Here is a 24,181-nt window from a genome sequence, read left to right as displayed (position 1 = left end):
GGGATGTGCAGGAGGAGGTGACCCGTGGGGACTCTCACGTACCTCGTGCTGTCCCGAGCCCCGGGAGCTCCGACCTCCCTCGTGGAGCTGCAGGCCGGCGCCCCCGGCGGGCGCGGGGGGCGGGCCGGCCCCTCCCGGGGGTGGGCGGCGGGCGGGGCGCGGCGGCTCCTCCTCGCCGGGCCGGGGTTAGTTTCGGAGCGGAGCCGGGGGCGGCGGGAGAGCGGTTCCCGGTAGGAACAAAGCGGAGGGCGGGCGGCGGGACCGGGCTGGGCACGGTGCCTCCCGCAACAGGTCGTGCCGGCGGCAGCGCAGCCCCTCCTCCCCCGCGCCGCCGGAGTCCCGCGGCGGGGCCGGACCGGCCGCCCCCATGCGGTTCGGCTCCAAGATGATGCCGGTGAGTCCCGGGGCGCGGGTAGGGGGCCGCCCGGGGCGCGGAAAGTTGGAGCGGGGCGGCGGGAGGGAAGATGGATCCTGTGGACGTGGAGGGGGGCGGGAGGCGACCCTCCTTCCCGCCGGCATTCCCTGCCCGCGTCCCTCCCACCCGACGGGGCTCCGCGGCCTCGCGGGGGCTTCCCCTCCCCCTCCCGGCTTTTTTTCCCCCCCGCAGCTTTTCCTTTTCTTCCTCTTTCACGCCGGGATCAACTTGTTAGACGGGCCTGCTGGAGCCGGGCCAGGGCAGGGGGGGCGGCGGGGCCCCGGCGGCGGAGGGGGGCCCACAGCGCCCGGGGGCTTTTCCTTCGCCCCGCTCCCGGCGGGATAAGGCTTCTCGCCAGGAGGGGTAAACGGGCACCGAGTCTGGATCCTGCTTGCTTTTTTTTTTTTTTTTTTTTTTTAATAGTACGAAGTTCTTGAAGTTGGTTTGAGCCGCCTCTGCTGCTCCTGTGGGCTGGGGTGGTTTTGTTTTGGAGTGCCCGCACTCCCAGAGGAAGGTGGTGTCCATGTTGTTTACGGTTCAAAGTGATTAGGAGCTCTCGGGGGCAGGTATTCCCAACCTCGGCCGGGAGAGTTTCGGGAGCTGTTGGCGGCTGTGTGTGTTAAACCTGCCCTGCTCTGGGAGGTGTCTCTTGTTTTAGCACTTTGAAAAGGCACGGGGAGCACCACCTCCTCTAAGAGTTTTAACATGGATTTTAAACCTACACCGTTTTTGTCAGCTGAGGTCGGATGAAAGCAAAGCACAGAAGCTTTGCTTAGTTTCCAGCACAATATATGTGAAGGTGGTGGCGTAAAATAATTTCCTTTGAAAGTACACCTGCCACTGAATACCTGGTTTTACCAGCAGGGATGCCGCATGAAATCCGTAGTCTGTTGTTCAGAGAAACCGGAGTATTTGCAGAAAATTCCAACAAGCTTAATACCTGTTTAGTTCTAGTTGAGGGTGCTTTAAAGTCTTCTCTGTGCCATCCTCCCCCGGGCGATACGGCCTGTCTTACCGAGCTCGATACCGAGTAGCTCTGCACGCATAGGTAGTTCTTTCAGCAGCACTCTTCTATTGAAGATTATTTCCAGTTTAACTCTTCAGGAACAGGGTGAATCAAGCGAGGAATGAACTGTACTGGAAGGTGAAACTGGGAATCCGTGCTGAAAGGGTATGGGTGTTTCAGGGAAGCTTGTTTTGCTATAGATGTGAGGTTCTTCCTCTGCAATTAGGCGGAAATAATGAGCGATAATTTGATCTCGCAGAACACTTGAGTAGGGTGACTATTGCTGTAGCTAATGAAGAGGAACAGACAGAATATGAGCCCAACTACAGATTAAATAGCTAATGTGTTGTGCAACAGTGGTGGTGTCTGCCTATGAAAACTTGGGAAAACAAGCAGTAAATATAATAAGGTGTTAATTCAATCCCTGTCAAAACTAAGCTAGGTAAGCGCCCTCATATAACAGTGAAATCTCCTGTTGCTGATGAGTTCCTTGTCACTGAGTTCAAATAAAGGAGAAAACAAGCAGGAGCAGTCTTACCCCATCAGCATTTGCAAGTGACAAGTTCCAGTATATGCATTGCCCCGGTGGCTCAGACTTCTTTGGCTCATGACTCAACTCATTAGTGATTCTGTTTTTTAACACATAAATAAAGGGATGAATGCAGCCTTTTCAGTTTGTGTTTACTGTGAATAATGAGAGATATGTGAAGGTTGAAAGTGGCTTAAGGAATTAAAAATATAGGTATCATGACTATTAGAACTTAAATTCAACTAAAAAAAAAACCAGCCCAAACCCCCAAACCAACAGCAGCCCACAACAAAAAAATGTCAGTTTTGTTATAGTCTTCAGAGGGATAAGATTTCCAAAAGTGCCTAAGGGTGTTACAGAAGTGCACTGGTCCATTGACTGCAGGACACATAAACAGTCACTTGCCACTTTGAAAGCATTTTATATCAAGTATTCTTACATGAATGTGAATATGAAAGTATGGAAAATGCAGTGTCAGAAATCATGATTTATTTTTTTTTTTCGGTAAGTATTTCTGCAGATTTCCTCATCTTTTATGAGGAATTTTAACATTCCTCTTTTAACAAAGAAATTAAAAGAGTTTGAGGTGGGAGAGAATGAGGGTTTTGAAGAAAGTCGGAAGGGAACTGGATGTAAGTCCTCTTGTATTTATGTGATAATGAGGTGTTCATGGACTTGAGTATCTTTATCTGCATTGTTTGAATGAGTAGTAGGCTGGCCTTAAGCCATCTACAAAATGTTTTGTTTCTTTCTTAATGTTTCTTAAGATGGCTCTTTCTTTTTCCCACCTGCAAATAAAATCCTCTGTATAAGATTTTTTTTTAACTCTCAGCTCCAGGTCCATCTCCTGTGTTCTAGAAGAATAGCGTGGGCGAGGGATTAAACAACAGTTTGTGACCCCAACTGGGGAATACAGGCAATGTGAGCCCAGCCAGGAATTCACCTCTGAGTAGCTGCCAGGGCAAAGCTGGGAAACTGCTGTAGCAGCATAACTACTCGTGCTCTTGGGAGACTACCCTGAAATGGGAATGTTTTCCTTGTGGTGATGACAGATAGGAGCTCAACTGCTGCTGTAACCATATGGCAGGACAGTGATTGAAATTCTGCATGAGGGTGTACTGTGAAGTAATTTGTGTGTAGCTGTACTGATGAAGGTAATAACAGGGTTAATGCTGGCAAGCTGTGTGAAGTTGTCTCACCTTTCATCTGTGAAGGCTTGTGGGAGTGTGACTAGTACTGTTAAGTAGTGAAAAGGAGCTGGAAACATTTTCTAAAATAGCATATTTTTCTGCAGCATAATTGATCTCTCTCCCTTATTTTACATTATTACCCTAAAATGAGCATGTAGAAATAATTTGCGTCATTATACACGCTGGATAAATGTTTGGGGCTTTTTTTGTTTTTGTCAGATAGTGGGAGGTAAAACAGATTGAGCTACCCTTTCAAGCCCAGAGAAGTTTTTGGATCAAACCCCCTTGATCTAGATAACAGTCCATTTTGCAATTTGAATTATGTGCAGTAGTTACTGGAGGGCCTCCTTGAGATCAGGATGGATCCAGGCATACAGCTGTATTGTTAGGGAGTAACTTGGCAGACTGGAGAGCACTTAAATTCCTTAAGTTTTGCCTTCTATCATCAGAAATGACTGAAATTTCTGAATCTGAAGTTTCCTGACGATGATGTGTTCTTTTCTAAAAAGGTTAAGCTGCACTTTTAAGTGTAACACTGCAACTTTGATAGCACAAGGAGTTACACTTTCCTCCTAAAGTCTGTTGAACGTCTTGTCCCAAGTGGTCCTCTCAGAGTTGCTGTGTCCAGTGACATAGCACTTAAAGTACATCTTTTCATTGCAGAATGCTCACTACTCGGTGGATATGTGTATTTTTTATCTTCAAAACAGCTTTAATTGTAGTGGTTTTTTACTCGTTCCGTTAGGTTATTAATTGGAGCTGCCATATGAATTCTGAATTACTGAAAGAGTATAGTAGTAGCTCATCTTTGGCAATTTTCTTAGGAAACACTTTTCTGGCAGTTTAACTAAAGAACTTTTAGCAGAAATGAATCTCTTGCCCTTTGTAAGATGAGCAGCTGTAAGTTTATAAACAAACTGACCCCTGGTAGAGTTTGTTATGATAACAGTAAGTGAACTGTAGGATCTCAGGCCTGTTTCCTGTGGTCTTTGAATTATTTAATCTCTGATCAGGTTTATTAGTCATTAACACTGTTTTTCTTGTCCCCTTTCATGGATTTCAATGCATGAATGGGTTTTCAGACTGTGAGCTGTTCTGAGAATATGCCTTGTATCTTCATCTGATTGGAGGATTTAGCTTGTTGTGTCTCCTTTTAACTGAATTTCCCTTAATAATTTAAAAGTTTTAATACTGTATTAAAACAGTATAATGTGGTACTTAGTGCTTAAGTATCTTGTCTAGAATGCTAAATAAAGCTTAGGTGATTGTTTTGTTGAGCTTTCTTAGCTCTAAACTTATCAAACCTTGTGCACTTCCCTTACAGATTGTGACCTGTTCTCAATAGAGAACTCTGCCTTGAGGTTCCCACAGTGCTTTTTCTTTCTCCCCTCCCCTCCCTTCATGTTGTTACAAGATCTTTTTTACTTTTTTTTTTTCCCCATCCAGTTAAAAATCTTTTCAGGGATAGTTTTAAATGCATTTAATTTCTCATATGACTTTTTTAATACCTTAGCCCTCCATCTGCAATTTGTGTTATATTATGCAACAGTACGTTAAATATCTTTGTTTCTTTGTGTGGCTTTTATCAGAAATGGGGGAAGGGCAATATTACAAATTCATACCAGATCAAGCTGTGGAGGCCGTGGGAATAGCTAATTATGCTGCTTCTGATCTATTCAACAGTTCGGGGTGTGAGTGCCTCGTGGGGCTCTTGCATTTACAGTTTCAAGGGCTAATGTGCAGTCATGAGCTTTGGGATGGGTGGATAATTCATGGAGTTTTGTTTTGTTTTCTCCTTCCGAGTGTTGTCAGATGGGATCTCTGCTTTGTTGGGATTAATTTACATGCAAGTCAGTTGGACTTTGAAAGAGGCAGGTATAAAGGTTATTTCAGCAAAATAAACTACCGGAATGGCAATGTGCCTGGCATTCCTTTCAAATTATTGATTAAGAAACAGTGCTGAAAGTGCTCCATTTGTCTAGCCTCTGTCCTTGTTAGTAGTCTGCCTTGGGGACTCTCCTTTCTCTCCCACTGTGCGTGTTATTGAGCTTGTTTAATTATGGGCAGAGCCGTGCCTTGCTGCTGTACAGCCTCTCTGAAGAAGGAGTAGGATAACCCCGAGGAAAGGGACTCAAACTGCCTCCTGTGACTTGGTGGCACCGTTGGAGAAGGACTTTTTGCTTCCTTTTGCATGTGCCCACTGATAACAAAGGAACCACCAGATCCTCTTAATCTGTGGGCTTTCACCATCTTCTGAAGTGTAAAAACTAACTCAATGCTCTGGAAACTGGAGGATGCTCCTATTTGTGAGGTAAAGAGCAGATAAAACTGTTCTCTTTGCTCACAGTTTTATTATCTTCAGGCCTGGTTTCTCTCAGCTTAGTCACTTGTGAGTCAGGCAAAGTCTTTTTGATCTTCAGTTCCCAAACAGTTGGATGATACTGTGTATAAAGGTCACTGGAAATTCTGGACATCACGTGAAGTATACTTAATTACCTTAGTCACTACGGCTTAACTGTTGTAGAGGTTTCAGACTTTTCTGTGAAACATGAAAGATCTGAAATGTTGTTTAAAACAGTGTAAGATAACTTGCTGTAGTTTGGGATAAATGTTCATGGGAGAGGGAACAGGGAGTGAATTAGGGACAGAACAGCAACTGTGACTCTGGCATGTTACAGGGCAGAAACTAGTCTTCCGCTTTTGCTGTTTGCATTTTGTTAATCATTAATATTCAGGATCTTGCTGCTGCTGTTTAGAGTTAGTCATGCATGTGTCCTCATTGGTTGTTTAACCACAGCAGTGGTATTGTGTGGATGTTGAACCCAGGGCTGTCTGAAGATGAACCTTTTGGGTTTTGTTGCTGTGGCGTTAATACCAAGGATTTTTTTGACTGAGCTGGTTATGTTGTTTCTGTACCAATTTCTTCTCTGCTACCGTGGTGCTTCCATATCATATGATATGGTCTTTTTGATAGATGGCTGTGTGCAGTGCCCTAGCTTTTATTGGTATATGTTTTAAAAAGGAGGATTGGGGCAAACTTTACTTTTTTTCTAATTTTTTTTTAAAGTCTACTCTTATGTCTTTATTTCATCCTTTTGCAAAGTAAAGTATAGATATTTTAAAATCAAGCATGTACTGCAGTTATCCCTCATTCTATGTGGTTCTCTTTATTATAAAATTGATTCTTAAAAGCCTTTGTCTGCAGTATATCTGGGTTATAATACCCAAACTCGTGCAAAATCATGGGCACATTTGACTGAAAGCTGACTTGAAAGCTCCTGACGTTGAGTTATTCCATATCAAAGATTTGGTCTGTAAAATACTGACTGATGTGATTATAACATTTAATAAAGTGAGCAGAAGCTGCAGGGAGCTCAAGCTCCTTGTTAAAGGTCATGTGGTGAGCTCAGCCTGGGATTTGGGAGACCCACTGAGTCAAACCAACTGGTACATTATGGTGCGTCTGGAATACAAGTCTGTTGTATCCAGTATAAGTTTTAAAATGATCTTGCAGTAATTGCATCACCTGCACCTCTGTTTCTATAGGGTTGATCACAAATGGGCAGAGAACCTTGGTGGTAGTAGTGTTCCACATTTGAGAACAGTCCTCAAAAGAGTTGACTTCACACACATGTAAATGTTCCCATTTCCTTGTTTAAGGCATATCTTGGATATGAGGCAGCATGAGGGTTTTGGTTTGGGGTTTTCTGTTGTTGTTGAATAAGTGAGATTTCCCTTGTCTTTTGATACTTTTATTTTGTGAGGCTTAACTGCTTAAGGAGTAATTTAGATCTAAGCTTAGATTACTAATTTTCCTCTATTGCATTAAGAGTGTTAAATCCCTTTGTTTCTTCAAATTGAAAGCTGAGGAAGAGTCTCTGAAAGCGTGTATTTTTCTTACCTTCATTTTCCTTCTGTCATTTAGAAGAGAAAAATCCATTTTTTTTTCCATCTTCTTCAGTGGGTTCCTTTTTAATGCTGTAATTTTTACCCCATTTGAGCTCTATTCTGCACCAAACCACCAATGTGCTCAGTAACTCCAGTGTAGCAGCAACCTGTGAGTGTGTGAACAGGTTGCAGACACGCTGTGTGTGAACAAGGAGCTGGAAAACTTCACATAAGCACGGGTGTAGAGTATCCTCCTTGCATTCTCAAAAGTGTGGAGGCTTGAACTTCTGCAAGATGATTGTCCCCTTCTTGGGTTTAATTAGCCACAAGACTCTTTAGTGAGACACACAGGGATCTCAACCCCTATTCATTAGTTTTGCTGGACAAAGTTGAAGTTGTGGAAATTGGCTGGGCTAGTGAATCACACAGAAATCTACAGGAAGGCTCTTAGTCCCTGTAGCTGGGTCTCTCATTCAGCTGTTTCTGTCATACCTGTGCACAGTTATAACTTGCTATTTTCCTTGCTGCCTGAGAGTGGTGGCTTGTCTGGTGTGCTTTTACCTTTTTTCAAGTGTGTGCAAAGACTTTTTTTTACCCTGCTCTCCATCCTATATAAGTGTATGCTGCCCTGAATGCAGAATCTTGCCCAGATCAGTATGTGAGCCATGGAGAGCAGTGATTGACAGCTCCTGCCAGACTTCTCCAGGAAAGCGAAACCCATTCTTGCCATCTTTGGGTATCCTAGGGCAGGGTAGACCCTCTAAAGGATGGTATTCCTAGAATTTGTTAGAGCTTCTTGGTCTCAGCTGTAGTAAAACTGTGTCTCTCAACATAATCAAGTGTTCAGGAAAAGCTGACATAGCAGGGAATGATGAATTTCTGGCTGTAACAGAGGGAAGGGAGGGAGGTGTTGCTGAGTTGTGAAAGGCAGAATGTGTAGGGGCCAGGCCAAATGCTCCAGACCTCCTTGGAGAATGCTATGAAGCTTTCCTGTGAAATCCCCAAAGCTGTAAAGGTCATGTATAAGCTGTGTTCCTGAAGAACTTTGCTTGCTTGTCATGCTGCCCCATGGCCACTTTATCAGCATTACCCCAGCTGCATCTTTCAGCCTTTTGAGAACATGTTTTACTGCAAGTAAAGGTTTGTACAGGGAAGCTATGGAAACAGCACTCCATGCTTCTTGCTTCTGCATTTTTAGTCCTCTGCTATTGTATGTAGGTCTTGCCCAAGAGACCCTTCTGCAGAGTGGTTTACCTGTGTTGTACAAAACCCATTGTTATTTAGAGTGCTTGTCTTGCAAATAGTATTTAGTGATGTTGGGTTAGAGAAGTTTTCTACCTCCAGGGAAGCTGAATGAGCAGCCAAATAGTGACAGTCTGAGAGGGACAATTTCTGAAGTTCTTTGGGCAAGAGGAGCCTGGCATAATGTAAATGTTATTTGACTAAACTCTGTTTAATTCATTTGAAATAGGTGTGACACCACCTAAGCAACCACCATTTCACACAAGTCCATCTGCAAAGCTCGTTTTATCTGACTTTTGTGTGACAACATGTAAAGCCAAAAGCCACCCAGGCAGGCCTGCTGCCTTGCCCTGATGAACTGCTCTCCCTTCACTTCTCATCTGGCATGTCTGTGTAGAGCCTGGTATTGCCTGGAAAGAGCTCTGGGGAGTGAGCGGCACTTAAATAAAACCTGTCAGACAGTGATCAACCCTACAATCTGCCACCCTTCTGCAGCTTCTGTTATAGCAGCTGAATGTTTTCGATAGAAGTTAAAGTATGTAGAGCTCCACATTACGGGAGCAAAGGTTAGATCAAGCAGGGTGCTTGAGCTAATGTGCTGGTCGAAGGGGCAAGGTTTCTCCTTCCCAGTTCTGCTGTGGTTGTACATATCCCATTATAGTCGACTTAAGACCATCTGGCAATCCATCATTTTCAGTGTTGGAATAGCCCTACCAACCTCTTTTAACTTGCAAAATAATGAAAAGGATCGGTCTGTTTTGGTGCAGAAGCTCAATGCGTCCCCTGTGCCAGCTGAATGTGTGCTGTTTCAGTCACTAATGGCTTCCTGTGTGTTTGCAGCCCAGAAGTAGTAGGATGAAACCCCTTTATGGCTTTGAATAATAACATCAACTGTTGTCAAATAGATATGATCACCAAGCATAGGCATTTCATGCTGGTCATCTTTGGCATGGCTGGTGCCTGTGTTGGTTGCCTGCAATGCCATGTGTGCTGGCAGTCATCTGGATCTGACAAGTGAAGGTCATTCTTCAAGGTGCACTTCATTGCAACAGGAGTGTACCCACCCAGAGCTGGTGGTGTGTTGGAAAGAACTGCCCTTCTGCGAAGCTGTGGTGTGACATTACACCTAATTAATTTAATAGTAGGATGCTGCTGAAATGGATGGTCTTGTTCCTTTGGTTTCCATCCACACCCAAAGCCACGTGTCTCTTGTAGCTTCCCCTTGAATTTAGTAAGGAGTTGGGTGATGGTTGGGTGGAAATGCTGCCTACACTAAAGGCAACGAGCAACTAAAAGACATACAGTGGAAGTGATTTGCCGTGTGGCTGCATAATCATACGTAAGGGGGCAGATTTGAGAAGACCACAATGTGCCTCTCTCAGCTCACCATTTAGGTTGGCTGAGCTGTAGCAGTCAAATGGTACTTTATGCTTTCCTTAACCTCCGTGTTGTCTTGAGGGTTGGTAATAGAGGGGAATTTCTCCACCATCTCTGTGTCGTCTCTCACTGCAGGGGTTAATTTGGACTAACATACATATAATTTATTCTGGCGAGGCCGAGGAGCTCACGTAACAGGAAGCCTCTCCATCGTAGCAGCAAATATGTAGGAAGTCAGATCTGATTTTGGAAGCAGTAAAGCATGCACACTGTTGTGCTGTGTGGTCTGAAATTCCTGGTTTGCGTTGGTTTGGTTTTTGTTTGTCCTGAAGGTGGGTGGCTGAATAGCGTGTTCTGAGGTTACAGCATAAAGGAGATGTCAACCTGTGGTGTGTTAAAATGCCTCTGAATTTCATGTTGTAGTAATGCACCTTAGGATACCAAACTGATCAGGCTGTGTCACAGAACAGCCCAAACAGTGTGTCCTGTGACTTTTTCCACATTGGAATTGCCTGTGTGGTTAAATGTGTCACTGTTTCAGGTGCCTGAAATGATGTATCCTCTGACCTACCTGTGCACCTCATGAGTGTTTTGGTTTGGTTGTAGATCTGTTTCATGGAGGTGGGACACAGATTTTGGCAGCTATTTTCCTGGGGGAGTGACTGACATGATGTATTTTCAAGTGTTTGGCACTGAACTCTATGAAGTTGCTGGATTTGGAGTAAATGAGTGTTCTATGCTTCTTTTTTTACTGACTCGCTACATGATTTGTGTTGCTATTATATTGCAAACTATCTGCTTCCTTGTTCTTTTTTCTTTTGAACTGTTTTAGATGGACCTTGACTCACAAAAAAAAAAAATAATCTTTTCTGCTTCAATACCCCACCTCCCCTATGGGTGCTCCCACCAGCACAGCACCCTGGTACCAGTAAATAGAAGGTAATAAATTAGCCTGATGTATGGGTAGACACTTGTTGTATGACAAATTTGCATTAGCCTTGCACGTACTGATGGGCTGAGGTTGGAGTGCTTCCTGGTGTGAATGTTCATTGTCTTTTTTTTGGTGAGATTATTATGTGTTGGCTGGAAAAGGAGAAAATGAGTATTTTTAAACCCAGGAAGAGTTGGTGTCTTAGGCAGTGGGCGATGTGTTGTGGGTGGCACAGGTGCCAGAATTACTGTGATAGCCTGTGTTGTTTGTGTAGGTTGTGTTAAATATGCTTTCATCCCTGACGTCGATCTGGTTTTGCTGTTCTCCGTGAAAGGTCTTGTCTCGTACTAAATCTTTTTTTATTACCAGTAAAAACACTAGGCTTTCTTTTCACTGTGAAAGTGTCCATGTGTTTTAAGGGACTGTTTTGAGAGGTGTGATTCTCATGGAGTCCCAACAGGGCACACTTTGCATGCCCTTTTATTGGCCTCTGGCCATCTAGGAGGCCAGGAGAACCTAAAGCTTATTCCCAATGAAGGGGGGGATGGATGCAAAGCTCTAGAGCAGCGAGAGGAAATTAGTTTCTTTTTTATTTTCCTTTATTTAGTTATTGCTTTTTTTCTTTTTTTTTAGTACAAAGACTGCCTCTGGGTTTGACGCAAGTACAGAAAATTGGGATGATTCAGGCTTAAGCCTGAGTTCATAACCCCACTCATTATGCTTGGATGTTGCCTTGGCTTTAGGCTCCTGTTGGGCACAATGCATGTTGCGATAGTGAAGAATGGGAGGAGGAAGAACTATAACCCCCTGTGGTTATGTTGAATGAGTTGGACTGTTTTCCACACCACGATAACTATTGTAAGAATTGCATGTTGTTTTTTTTATCTGCCTGAAAATAATATTAATTTCTTTCTCCTTGAGTACCAAGTGTCTGTAACTTGGTGCTGAACACAGAGGCTGAGGCAGAGTCTACCTGAAGGAGCAGGCCTCCAAAGATCCAATTCTCCTGTACTAACTCCAGGAGGAGGAGGAGCAGGCTCCAAGTAGGACACCAACAGTACAAGCCCAAACACCATGTGTAGGCTTGCTTTTCTGACTGTCAGCTTGCAGCAGTGAAGTGTACAACAGTGCAAAAGGAGTGCCTGTAAGGAACCACGAGGAAGGATTTGGGGAGAAAGGGAAAGAGTACAGTGGGGTAGGAGGCAATTTTACTGTAGGAGAGGAACTTCACAGATGGCAGTGGTAAGGGATCTGTCAACGTGCTGCCATGTGGTATAATATGAAGAATATATTCAGGGTTTGTTTACCCTGAATTCTTGCAGTTGTTTAACTACATTGGTGCAAATCCAAGTGTGGATTCAGGTCTGAGCAGAATGAGCTCTACGTGATGTGTTGGCAAATGTGGGTGCTCAGTAAAAGGCTGTGGTTTCCTACATGTGTTACTGAAACCAACTTAGTTTATATATCTTACAGGCAGGTTTGTTTGGTTTGTATCTTTTAGATATTGTTTTCCTACTAAATGCTGATGCAGCAAAAATTACTTGCAAAAGTATATGTGGCTTTAAAAGCTGAGTTTGCTTGAAACATTCTTACCTTGTGTGCTATGTGATATCTCAACTAAGGAGAGGGGGAGTTATGTTGCTGCTGTGCTCAGTGTTTGTCCAAAATAGTGAGCTTCATTTGCATAGACCCTTCTGGTGTTGGACTTATGGGAGGGCTTTTACTTTCCTGTGTGTGAAAATGCCTGAAGAAAAATGTCAAGTTGAAAAACATAACTTGGGTTCAAAGTAAGTCTTTGTGGGGAAAGCTCTCTTAATGACCTCATGCGTAATAATCTGCTGAAAGAGAGGGTATGTAGGTCAGGAATCCTGTATTTACCAGTCCTGAGCTTTGCCTGATAGATTTCACAAAATCAAAATGGCTAAACTAAGGTGATGATTTCCTACAAGGTTTGGCATGAAGGTTGTAACTGCATCTTCCTCATTAGTAAGTCTGAACTGAAGCACTGAGCTCTGTCTTTGAGGTTGAAGTCCGTGAAGTAGGAGGACTGCAAACCTGCATCCATTAATTTCAGGCAGTAACGATACTTGGCCAGAACTCAGGCTGTCTTCCTTGCAGCTCTTCAGATTCCCCTAATGATGATTCAGATGCATGCCTGATAGTGAGATGTAATGTGGCATTTGTGCTGTAGTGTTTTCCCAGTTTAACTAGCCTGTACCAAAAGCAGATGGCTTTGATTCTGTTCTCTCTACATTAAGGATAAGAGGGAGAAATAAAAGGAAGCTTCTTCTTTGCTGTTTCCAGTTTATTTTCCCCATTCCCCCAAAGTGCACGTAGATCCATGTTGTATTTTAAGTCCTGGAAAAAACTGACATTTTTACCAAAGATAGAATACAAATACATGATAAACTTATCCTTAAAATAATCTATACAAGCAGAAACTACCGTGCCATTGAGAGTAAAAGCTCAATCTTGTTTTCTGCTGTGATACAATTGAAAGGGAAAAGGGCTGTGCTTTATATAGACTGGGAATAATCTGAACAATCCCATGGTGCTTCCTACTGTACTCCACCTACCTTGCATCATAACTTCCTTTCTCGTATTTATGGCCAAAAGCCAGTACAATATAAACGGAGTAGTGTATGCGGCGGGTGAGATGGCAAGGACTGAACTCCAAGCGTTTGGGTGTGGCTGTAGACAAATGTTAAACTTTACTCTGCATTTCTGTTGAACCTTTGTTGATCAGCTGAATATGAAAAGGATCAGGGATAGCAGTCATCCTGTGTGCCTGTCTTCTAGTAAGTCTATTATTATCTTTTGCTTACCTTAATCTTTCGCTTACCTTAATCTTTAGGCACAATAAGTGAGGATGTTGCCTCCTGAAGGACTGTTTTCAGGCTCTGAGGAACTTCATGCAAAAGAATCACTGAATTACTTTATTATGGTAGTATGTTTTGCATTGAATGGAGAGCTGTAACTGCACCAGCTCTGAATGCTGCTTATCAGATCAGGAAAATGTGCTGTTGTGCAGGCTGTCTTCTGTTGTTTAGAAAGTTGCATCAAGTCAGCAAAAATACCTATTTTAGCTGCTGATTTCTTTGTGGCCATCTGGGAAGGTGCAGCATCAGTGTACCCACTAGGTAAGATGCAAGACTTCCATTTAAAACTCTTTATTTGAAGGGGTTTTCTGTTTATCAGGGAAGACTCATTTATGGTTGAAGCTGTGGGTGAAAGCAGTTATTTCTTATTTGTCACCTACTTGAAATATGACAGTCTATTAATTATAAAATTTCAATATTGCTAGTTTTTCAGCTAACTAGAACTAACTTCTAAAATACATTTTAGTTCACAATGTAAATTCATAGAATCTTAGAATTGTTTAGGTTTGAAAATACCTAAAGAGTGACTTTTAATGCCTCCTTAAAAATGAGAGCTAAGAAAATGTGTTATGCAAGCTAAGACCATTATTTAGCTGTGCTAGGGAAATATAAAAACCTTGAACACTAGTAATGAGTGGTTCAAGGGTATTGGGTTTCAGTCTAAAGTGCAGCTAATATGGAATGTGGTACAGAATTATGTTATTAACTCTAATGCAAGGTAATGAAATGAATCATGATTTCCATAGGCAGTATGCTTGTTTGGCTATCAAATAATGTGATTGTCTCTGTTTTTGCCTTCTTGTACACCTCAGTTTCCCTGCCTGTAAAGTAGGAAACTGCTTGCTTGTGTCATGACTTCCTGGCCACGAGATGCTTTGAAGATGAAGAATACTATGTGAATAGATGCCACAGTTTGTATTGTATATTACATGCTGTGCAGGAAGACTGCATAAAGTTAGGAATTCAGCAAATACTGAAAAGCAGGGTTGTTATTCTTTAAAATATATTCTCTACTTGGTTATAATATCTTACAGGGGACTGAGTTTTGCTGATTGTTGTTCATTGCTGACATTTTATGATCTGAATTAGATCTTTCACTAGAAACCTGGGGGAGGAGGGAAGTATGTGCCTTTAAACTCAGGTAGCTTCAGGAATTAATGAAGTGCTTGTATTTTAATTTGGACCATGCACCATAATAGTGTTCCCCTGAATACTTGCATCCCAAATAATTGAATGTTATTAGTATTTTAGTTAGAAAATGTCCAGTCTAACATCTTTTAATACCTAAGATGTGTGACATCAGCTTTATAATAACTAAGGAGTAAGAGAAATCTTATCCTTACAGAAACACCATCAAAGCTGAAAAGTAAATTGCATTTCTGTTTTTCCCCCTTTAATCAATAATTGAAGCCTTCTGATCTAAGGAGAAGAGTGATGTGAGGCCTTTGATATGAAATGATATTTCATTGGATGGATGTAAATTATAAGACATGTGTCTGCTCAGGTTAGTATTCCAGATGTGTTTGGAAGCTATTTCTTCTGGTTTTGGTGCTTTTTTTGGGTGTTTTTTTTGTGTGTGTGTGTGTTTTGCAACAAAGCAGGAGCCAAAATGTGGTGTGGCCATAGCCTTGCACTTCTGTAGAGTTAGCCATTCTTAAATTTTTACTTTCAGTTGAAAATGTATTTGCAGATGTTGAGATCTGTTATGTTTAATACTGGTATAATTCCTGTTGATGAGCTTAGCAATGAATAGGTCAGATTTGCAGGCAAATGTAAGGCTATTTGGGACTGCGGTGTAGAGGAGAGATGGAGGATTATAAAATAGGGCGTGACTTGCTTCATTTGATGCCCTCTTCTGTCCTCCTGCTTGGTTCCTTTCTTGTTATATTCTGTTCCTGTTCGTGGGTGTGCTGCCATCCAGACTTGGAGGCTGTAGTTGAGGTGATGCATGAGTAATATGAGCTGAAACAAAATTTCATGCTGAGGAGACTCAAATTTGGATTTTATTATATTTGTGTCTTAAGTGGCAGGCTTTTTTGAGACATGAAGTCCTCCTTTATGTTCAGTATTCTGCCATCCAGTTGTTTGTAAGTCATACACTGCAGTCATTCTGTGCAAGAGCTCTTTCTTCCTTTAGCTCATGTGACCTTGGTCATCTCTTTGCCCTTGGTGCAGCCGATCGAACTGCCTCGTTCGGTGGCTCCATAACTGCAAACTTTTATTTTCGAAGCTGTAGCAGAGTCAGCTGAAATCTGTGATGTGATTTTTAAAAGGAAGTGCTTCAGTAGGTACACAACACATCCCTGGTTTCTCCCAGGTATGCCACAGTACTGCAGTGCTTTCACATTTTAAAGCTTTCCAGTACCTATAAATAATGAGTTTGTCTTCGAGGTGGGGAATGAGGGGAAAATCTTTAGTTTAGAACTTACTTAGGGACCTGAGTTTGGTTTAAAAATGCTCAGTCTATATGCTGGGCATTCCTAAAACTCATTCTTTAAAAGTCTGTAGAGGAAAAAAAGCCCTGATTCAAGGTTATATGAAATTGTCAGCTATTTCTGTATTTGCCTTGATGCTGTCTTAAAGAGAAGTTCATGGTCTGACTGTGATTTGTCTTCTTCTCATTTCTTTTGTCAAGTCCTTCACTTATATCTGGCTTGAAACTGAATCTTTTTCTTTTTTTTTTTTTTTTCCTGAATTCTTGGATGCCTGCATACAACTGTCTTAACCACTTTGGTTTTGCAGAGGAGCAAGAGGCTGCTTTGTGCTCCAGCTCGGTGAAATCTACAGGATTCCAACTTGTGAAAAGGGTGTCATGAGAGTGTTCTTATTTCCTTTGTTTTTCTTTGCCACACAGCAATAAAACTGCAATATAATCTGTTAGGGTGGTTAATGCATGTCACAGTTGAACCATTCTCAGGAGGAGGGTGAGTTCTTGGGATCTCGGTGTGAGGTGGTGCAAACCACAGCGGCCACCAAGGGTGAGGAGCAGCACCCAGAAGCCAGAGTAGGCTTTTGGTTCACATCAGTTTCTTTACCTTTTCCACTCCTCTCTGAGGAGAGACATCTCTGTGATGGATACTCCCTGGTCAGAGCTCTGAGGCCAGGTGGGGAGCAGGGTACCCCAGGAGACCTTGCAGATGTGCAGGCAGTGGTGATAAATGTGACAACTGTTTTGGTGTGAGAGGAGGAACACAACTACTTAGAGAACTTAGTCATCTCAGCATTGTCCCTGGAGCTAAAGGGGAGCAGAATGAGGTAACACCAATATCATAACCTTTTAGTTGCTTTAGACTCTAAGGACTTTGAGGTATGTTTTTAGGGAATTTGCGGGGTTTGTTTGCTTCCCCCCCCGCTTAGTTCCTAGAATATGTGGGATAGAGATAATGCAGACACTACAAAGTCCCAGAAATGGCCCCCACACAGCAGGTTTGAGTGCTCTTGGCTTAATGTATTAGTAATTATCCTGAGCATTGTGGATAGAAATGGCAACTCGTGATCCTTCCTGTGTAGTTGTCTGTATTGCTAAATCCTAAGGATTAACAACTGGATATAGACAGGCACACTGAAGAGTGAACAGCCGTGCTAGGGTCAAATTAGGTCTGCTTTGTGTATAATGCCATGATTTTTATAATTTTCTCTTAATTCCCATCTGTGAGCTCATCTTTTAAAACTAACAAATGTTATTGCAGATACACAGCCTGTGTGATTTAGTGGTGTTCTGAATGTGAGGTTGTACAGCATTAAATGTGAAGGGCTGACGTGCTTTACACACCTATATAACCCTGCTATAAAGCTATTTGGGAGCCTCTTTTTTTTATTTTATATTCTTCTGCCCCAGTTTTTGTGATTAGGAGATATTCTTACCTGGCTGCACCTGGCATCCTTCCCTGTCAGCCTCCTCTAGAAACACTGCATCTAGGAGGTAGCATGTTCAGTGACAAAAGATTAAAGCCAAGTGTCAGAGTTCCTGCTCGGAAAGCTTTGTCTTAATTTAGGTCAGTACCTCGTTGTGCTGTAAACAGCAGAATGGTTGTGCCTGTCTCTACTATATAATAAGTGTGTGTGGTAAACTGATCCTACCTGCCTGCCTGCCACAGCTCTGGCCCACACAAAGCATCCTGGAGAGGGGAGCAGTGCTAAAACAAATTCCCTGCTGCCCGTGGTTGAACAGCTGTGACCCTGGCTGGCAGGCAGGATGTTCCCCTCCAAGAGCAGGACTGTGGAGGGAGCAGCAGCCTTGGTTCAAGCTAAAAATCCTCAAGCACTGGGTGTCCTGCTCCATCTGCCTGCCTGCTCTCCACAGGGTTAAAGAGTTCACTGGGGCAGTAACCAGAATTTTGTTGCTGCCTTTGCATTTTCCACATCCTCTCTCCTAATTTCTCTCCTTACAAGCTCCAAGTTTGGTTTTTCTGTTTGTTTTTGTTTTTGCTCCCCCCAGTAGTGTGACAAGGAAGGGGTTGGGGGGAATTCAGCTATTTTCCTAAGGATTACAGGGAGTTTTGAACTCGCTCTCTGCAGGCTTTTTCCTTTCTGAAGAAAGGTGTTTAGGAATTTATCAGAAACCCTTGTCTGGGGGAGCTGGGCAAAACCAGAGGTCAGAAATTCTGCATGCTAAGTCTGGTGCAGTGCCAGGGCCCGAAGCACTGTTTGCAAGTGTTTATACTGCCACGAGTGGGCCAAATACTTGTAACAGGACATGCTGTGTGTGGAGTGTTTTCACAGACGTTTTTAAGAGTAAAGGCACCTTCTCTCGTAGGGGTGGAGGGGGGCTCTTGACAGTCAAAAGAGCCCTGGAAAGACTTTGGAGACATCAGGAATGTGTGTGTGCATGGTTGTATTCCAGAAGAATTCCCCAGAGTGGGTTCTTAAAACCGTGAAGCTAAATTTTGCTTTGCAGTGGCATAAAGAGTACTTGCTCCAGTGTATTTACACAAAATCACAGAAATAATGGTTCTGGTAGTGGGTTTGTTGTGGGACTTCTCATTGCTTAAATTTATTTAGGTGGATATTTATATCTCTCTTGCCTTGTTCGATTTTGATTCCCTTTTTCCCCCTTTTTTTTTGACTTTTGGACTATTGTTTGTAATGATGTGTACCCCTTTCACCCTCTAAAAAATGAGAACCAGCAAGGATTTGTCTTTTCCTGAGAAAACACCTTTCCCAGCTGTATGAAAAAGACTGAATTGTGTAGGTTTCTTTTGCTTGTAATGCTTAGTGGAGCAATTGCTTTCTGGAGATATTTGACTGATTTTTTTTTTTATTTTTTTTTTTTTGTGTTACTGGAATTCATGTAACTAGCAACCAGTTGATACTGAAGTTGAGAACAGGTCTCAGAAGAGAATTGATGTGAATTTTTAGCTGGCAGCTCAACTTTGATAGCAGTTTAATATTAATAGTGTATAGCAATATGGTGTTCAGTGGCAGTAATCATCAATATTTTCTATAAAATATGGCAACAAATATTTTAGAGTGGTTGTTTTGTAGTTGTGGCAGGAAAGATGCGAGCAAGAATAACATCTAGCTGTGTGGTATGTTTAAACAGAATAACCAAAAATCAAGGATCCTTCGACAGCTGTGAAGAGGAAGCCAAGTGAAATATCCTTGCTTTCCTGTGAATGGCCTTTGGGGGGACCTTGTATTAAGACTTAGACTTAGGGAATAGCAAGTTGACTTGTGTTCCTAAGAAACCTTCTGATGAAATGTGTTACAGAAATGCAAGTTATGTTTCCACTTCACTGTCTGCATAGTAAGCTCTGGTTTTTTGTTGTTTGGTTTTTTTTTTGTTTTTTTGTTTTTTTTTTTTTTTGAATACTAGACCTAATTACCATTGTTTTTCACTAGAAAGAGTACTTCTGAACTCTAGATGACTGTTTCTCCTACTGTTGTGTCAAATGGGTGCAGTATATACACATAGTGAGGTGGGAGCAGCTCCGGCACATCACCTTGAGAGAAACAAGGACCACTAGGTCCAGATTTAAAACCACCTAATCCTCCAGCAATGTAATTTTGTTAAACGGGATTACTTCTTTAATGTCTCTCGCTTCTACCTTAAAAAGAAATTGGGTTTTGTTTTGAAATCTGTACGCATGGTAGTTGATAACAAATTACGTAATTGTGTTGGAAAGAATTCATTTACTGAGAGGGTTGTGACTCCAAGCTGCAGTCTGCCTTTGTGTTATAAAGTAACTGCGTGCTGTTGCCTTTGTCTTTTCCAGATGTTTCTGACCGTGTACCTCAGTAACAATGAGCAGCACTTCACCGAGGTGCCAGTCACCCCCGAAACAACCTGCAGAGATGTGGTGGAGCTGTGCAAGGAGCCTGGTGAGAGCGAGTGCCACCTGGCTGAGGTGTGGTGTGGCTCAGGTAGGTCAGCTGGTACTTGGTGAATTACTGGGCATTCACTGCTTCTGATAAGGTAGCACACGGAGATCTGACAGAAAGGATCCTGTCCCAGAGGGTTTCTGCATTACCATTTTGTTAATTTGTCCATCAGAATGGCTGTGTGATAATGCACCTGCAGAAAGGCCCACTCTGCAAAAATGAGTTCAAAGCAAAAGGAGGCGACTCAAGCATGCAGATGTTTTTATCCATGCAACCCTTCTCTGCCTTACATGAATCTCTGATGGGTTTGAGAAAGTTGTTTTCTCTTCCTCCTTCTCCCTGCAGTGGGGTCCCAGTGGCCTCTGTGGGGGTTTTGAAGTACTAAGTATTAGCAGTTGTGTGAGCAGTTCAGAATCATTTCTTTAACCTCACAGCTATTTTCACTTGCAGTGGCAAAAGAAAACTTCCTTTTTGAGATGACACCTTCATTGTTACCAATTGTGTTAATTGAGTTTGGATGGGAAGGAGTGTGTTAGCATAATTAGTAGGAGTGACCTGATGCTGAAGTTCTCTAAAGAAAGTGGGTGGCAGGGAGGACATAGGAGCTACTTTTGACTAACCCCTATCCTTTTAAGCCTGTGGAAAAGCGGGTTGTGTTTGGTCATTTTTGTTTTTCTGTGTTCTTGCTGATTTTTGTCTTGGAAGTTCAAATTTCCCTAGCTTGCAGTGCTCCACTGGAACTGGAGAACATGTCAACAAAAAACCAAAAAGCTAAAGTATGGCTGAAGCCTCATGGCTTAAATGGGAAAGGACTCTGGACTATCTCCTGTCTCCATGGTACTACTTAGATGCTGGTAGCCATCCAGAGGCATAAGATAGATGAATCCTGGACAGGGTTTTAAGTAGTGAAAAATCGCTATGCTTGAGCCAACTTTTTTGAGATACTTTGACAAGATTGTAAAAGAATCAGATAATAAGGGCTTATATTCCTGTCTTCCTCTGCTGTTGGCTCAGGCTCACATCTGTTCAAAGAAGTCTCTGGTGAGATAGATGTTTGTTTAATAGTGTGAGGTACCTGGGTTGTCTCTTGATATTTAGCTGCTTCTGACAGAGATGTTTCTGATATTTCTAAGTTGAAAAAATGGAACAGAATTTTTCTTTTCCTTAGGAAATAGAGTATCTTTTCATAAATAATAGTGAAGTAAAATTGTCAATTCAGCATAGAAAGAGTTCTTTGAGGAATGTATTTTTATCATGCATCTTTGTTTAAATCAACACAAAGTCTACAGTGAAAGAAAAGTAAAATAAAGGTTTAGGTAAAGCTACTGAATTTATAGTTAGCCTTTGTGCCCACAGCTTGTTAAAGAGTACAGGTGGTTGTGATGAGGGACAGGGTTTTCCTGTCCTTACTAAAGCTGGAGCCCTGCTAGAGTAGGCAGCTCCTCTCCTTGTGTTTTTTGAACCTGCATTCTTGACTGGCTTTGGAGATGTTGATGTAGAGTATGCTAGAAAGGGCAGTGAGATTGTCCTGAAATCAAAGGATAGCATCTGTAGTAAAGGAAAAGTGAAGTCTGCCACTCACTGTCCAAATGGTCATGTTAAGCTGAAAAGTAAACTTCTAGGTGAGTGGGACCTTATAATAGGTAGAGGTTTATTCATATGATGAAGTAATCAGCTTCTCTGCTAGTCAAGGAGATGTAAGAAAATAATCTGGATTCAGAAACATAATGGGAAGCAGAGAATGTCATGAGGTACATGAGAACAGATATCTAAACGTTACTTGCACAGCTGTTGTCATAAGACAACATTTCATCCATTTCTACAGTGAACACATTGACAATTGTTTTAGAAATCAAGTTATTCTTGTTACCTCCACTGATTCTATCATATTTGCTAGTTATTTACTTCTGTATACAGAAATATACAGAAGGGCAGTGTGTGTAAAGCTGAATACAGAGTTATTAAGGTTGGAAAAGACCTCCAAGATCATAAAGTTCAACGTTTGACTGAATACCACCATGTCAACTAGTCGTTTTTTGAACACTTCCAGGGATGGTGACTCTACCACCTCCCTGGGCAGCCCATTCCAATGCCCAACTATCCCTTCAGTGAGGAAGTGTCCAACCTGAACCTCCCCTGGTGCATTTTGAGGCTATGTCCTCTTGTCCTATTGCTGGTTACCTGGAAGAAGAGGCCAACCCCCACCTGGCTACAACCTCCTTTCAGGTAGTTGTAGAGGGTGATAAGGTCATCCTTGAGCCTTCTCTTCTCCATGCTAAACACCCCCAACTCCCTCAGCTGCTCCTCGTAGGACTTATGCTTTCGACCCTTCACCAGCTCCATTGCCCTTCTCTGGACTCGCTCCAGCACCTCGGTGTCTGTCTTGTGTTGGGGGCCCAGAACTGGACACAGGATTTGAGATGCAGCCTTACCAGCACTGAGTACAGGGGGGCAGTCACTGCCCTGGTCCTGCTGGCCACACTGTTGCTGATACAGGCTAGGATGCCTTTGGCCTTTTGCTGGCTCATGTTCAGCTGCTGTCAGCCACAGCAACTCCAAGATCCTTTTCTGGGGGACCACTTTCCAGTCATTCTGCCCTGGCCTGTAGCGCTGTGTGTGGTTGTTGTGACCAAAGTGTGGGACTTCTATTGAAGTTTCAAATACAGTTTCAAGTTGTACTTGTTAACGACAAATGCAGTAGTCGCAAATCAGTAACATTAAATACTTTAGTACTGGATACATGCAAGTTGTTTTGGATAAAATATATCTTTTTCTTAAGCATCTCTATAACATCCAGGAACAACTATTTACAAGATATGTTTCCATGTACGTTCTGGATTTTTTTTGGGGGAGGGGGCAGCAAGGAAGAGAAATACTTTTAGCCAATCTCATTTTAGATGTCAGCGAAGTTTGCTGTTTTGTTTTACCAAGATAAGCCATGACTTCTGTTTTGTTTACATATTACACTGAACAAATGAAACTGCTTTAAAACAAACATGGTGCAGGACAGCTAACCTTTTGGAGTAGAAACAAAAGATTTATGTTGGAAAACAACTTCTCAGACTTCAGATTGCTGGGATCCTTCTTACATCGTTCCTCTCCTTTCTGACTCTTGCTCAGGAATTTTAGCTTCTGTTGTCAGACCTTATTAAGCATACTTTGAAAGATTGCTGCAAGTGTGCTTGAGGCACTCTGCTCCCTGAAGGGGGCAAGTTTACTACTCTCCCTGTCCTGCCAGTTTTGCTTGAAATTTTGCCCTGATATTCTTCAAATTTCTTGACCTTCCTATTTTTGTCAGAATTCTGTTAGGTGACTACCTTGGCCACTGTGGAAAGCAGTCAAAAGGTGTGTGCGTGTATAAAAGTTTTTTGTCTTTATGAGACAGATAGGGAATTAAAAAAGAAAACTGATTATTCTTTCTTCTTGAGCTTTCCAAATGTACATTTGTTTGGTATTTGACAATCTCTCTGACCTTCCTTTGAAGTCAGTATTGACAGAATCCTTGTGTAAAGGGCATCTCCCTTGATTATAGAGTTTCAGTTGAGGTATTGCCGAGCTGCTAGAAATCTGTCTCATAAGCCTGCTATATATCCTCTAAGTCAGAAATCTGACAGTGGTACTGTTGATTTTTTTTGTTTTGTTTTGTTTTTGCCTTTTTTTTTTTCTTGAATTAAGGTTTAGCAGATGAGGAGCTTTTTTAGCTGTCTAGACAAGTAACCGCCAAGAGACTGCTTTTTCTGTAACAGTGACCTACTTGCTTATTCTGTAAAGCTAATCTCTTTTGACAGTGACTCCAGAAATTTTCCTTCCTAGATTGCTTGAGCACAGCTGCAGCATTTTCATTTAAAGAAATGCTTTTATGTTAAAAAGAGTTTTTCACATGCTGAAAACATGTTAGTAGCTCCTTTTTTTATGAAACTGAAAACATTTATACTTAATGCCAACAATTTTTCCTGCTGAAAAGGTTATTTCGTATTAAGATAGTGACTTTGAAAGACTCCATTGAATGTGAATGAACTACTCTCTGATTTCTTTTTTTCTTTTCCTCCCCTTGCATAAATAATGAAAGGAAACTTTCAACAAAAACCGTGTCAGGAAAAATGAAACTAGTGCAAAAATGGTGGTATTTCATTTCACTCTTTGTCTCATTTCTCAGGCCAGGAACAATGTCTTCTGGTTGTCTGACATCCAGCACAAATGGGTCCAACCTGATCATGAGCCCCAATGCTGTTAGAAGATATTATGACAGTATCTTGACTGTGTAAAGTTCACTACTATGATATATTGGCCACACCATCACCATCACATTTAAAATAGGCAGAAAAAATTATGGCAAAATGTCTAGAATAGCAAAAGAAATTGCTTTTATGTGAAGATTTAGAGGCCAATAAGTAATTCTAATT

The 24,181-nt window shown here is 42.1% G+C and overlaps 1 protein-coding gene across 4 annotated transcripts in view; it reads left to right on the top strand.

The window, feature by feature from the left end:
• Positions 1-211: 211 nt before the first annotated feature.
• Positions 212-24,181, top strand: part of TP53BP2 (tumor protein p53 binding protein 2) — a 49,250-nt gene continuing 25,280 nt past the window's right edge. The window contains exons 1-2 of one of the 4 annotated variants that reach the window (XM_051783970.1): positions 212-394; positions 19,673-19,820. In XM_051783970.1, coding sequence (XP_051639930.1) covers positions 368-394; positions 19,673-19,820 — 175 coding nt within the window. In that variant the 5' untranslated portion in view covers positions 212-367. Of the gene's footprint in view, positions 395-3,641; positions 5,452-12,248; positions 13,377-19,253; positions 19,821-24,181 lie in introns of those variants that run through there. The other 3 variants (XM_051783969.1, XM_051783971.1, XM_051783968.1) reach the window with 3 other exon arrangements.

The sequence above is a fragment of the Manacus candei genome, unplaced genomic scaffold (genome assembly GCF_025592945.1).
Source record: "Manacus candei isolate 608988 ecotype Guabito, Panama unplaced genomic scaffold, ASM2559294v1 h1tg000017l, whole genome shotgun sequence".
Lineage (NCBI taxonomy): Eukaryota > Metazoa > Chordata > Aves > Passeriformes > Pipridae > Manacus > Manacus candei.
The sequence above is the reverse complement of the archived record's forward strand: the minus strand, read 5'-3'. Positions and strand labels throughout refer to the sequence as shown.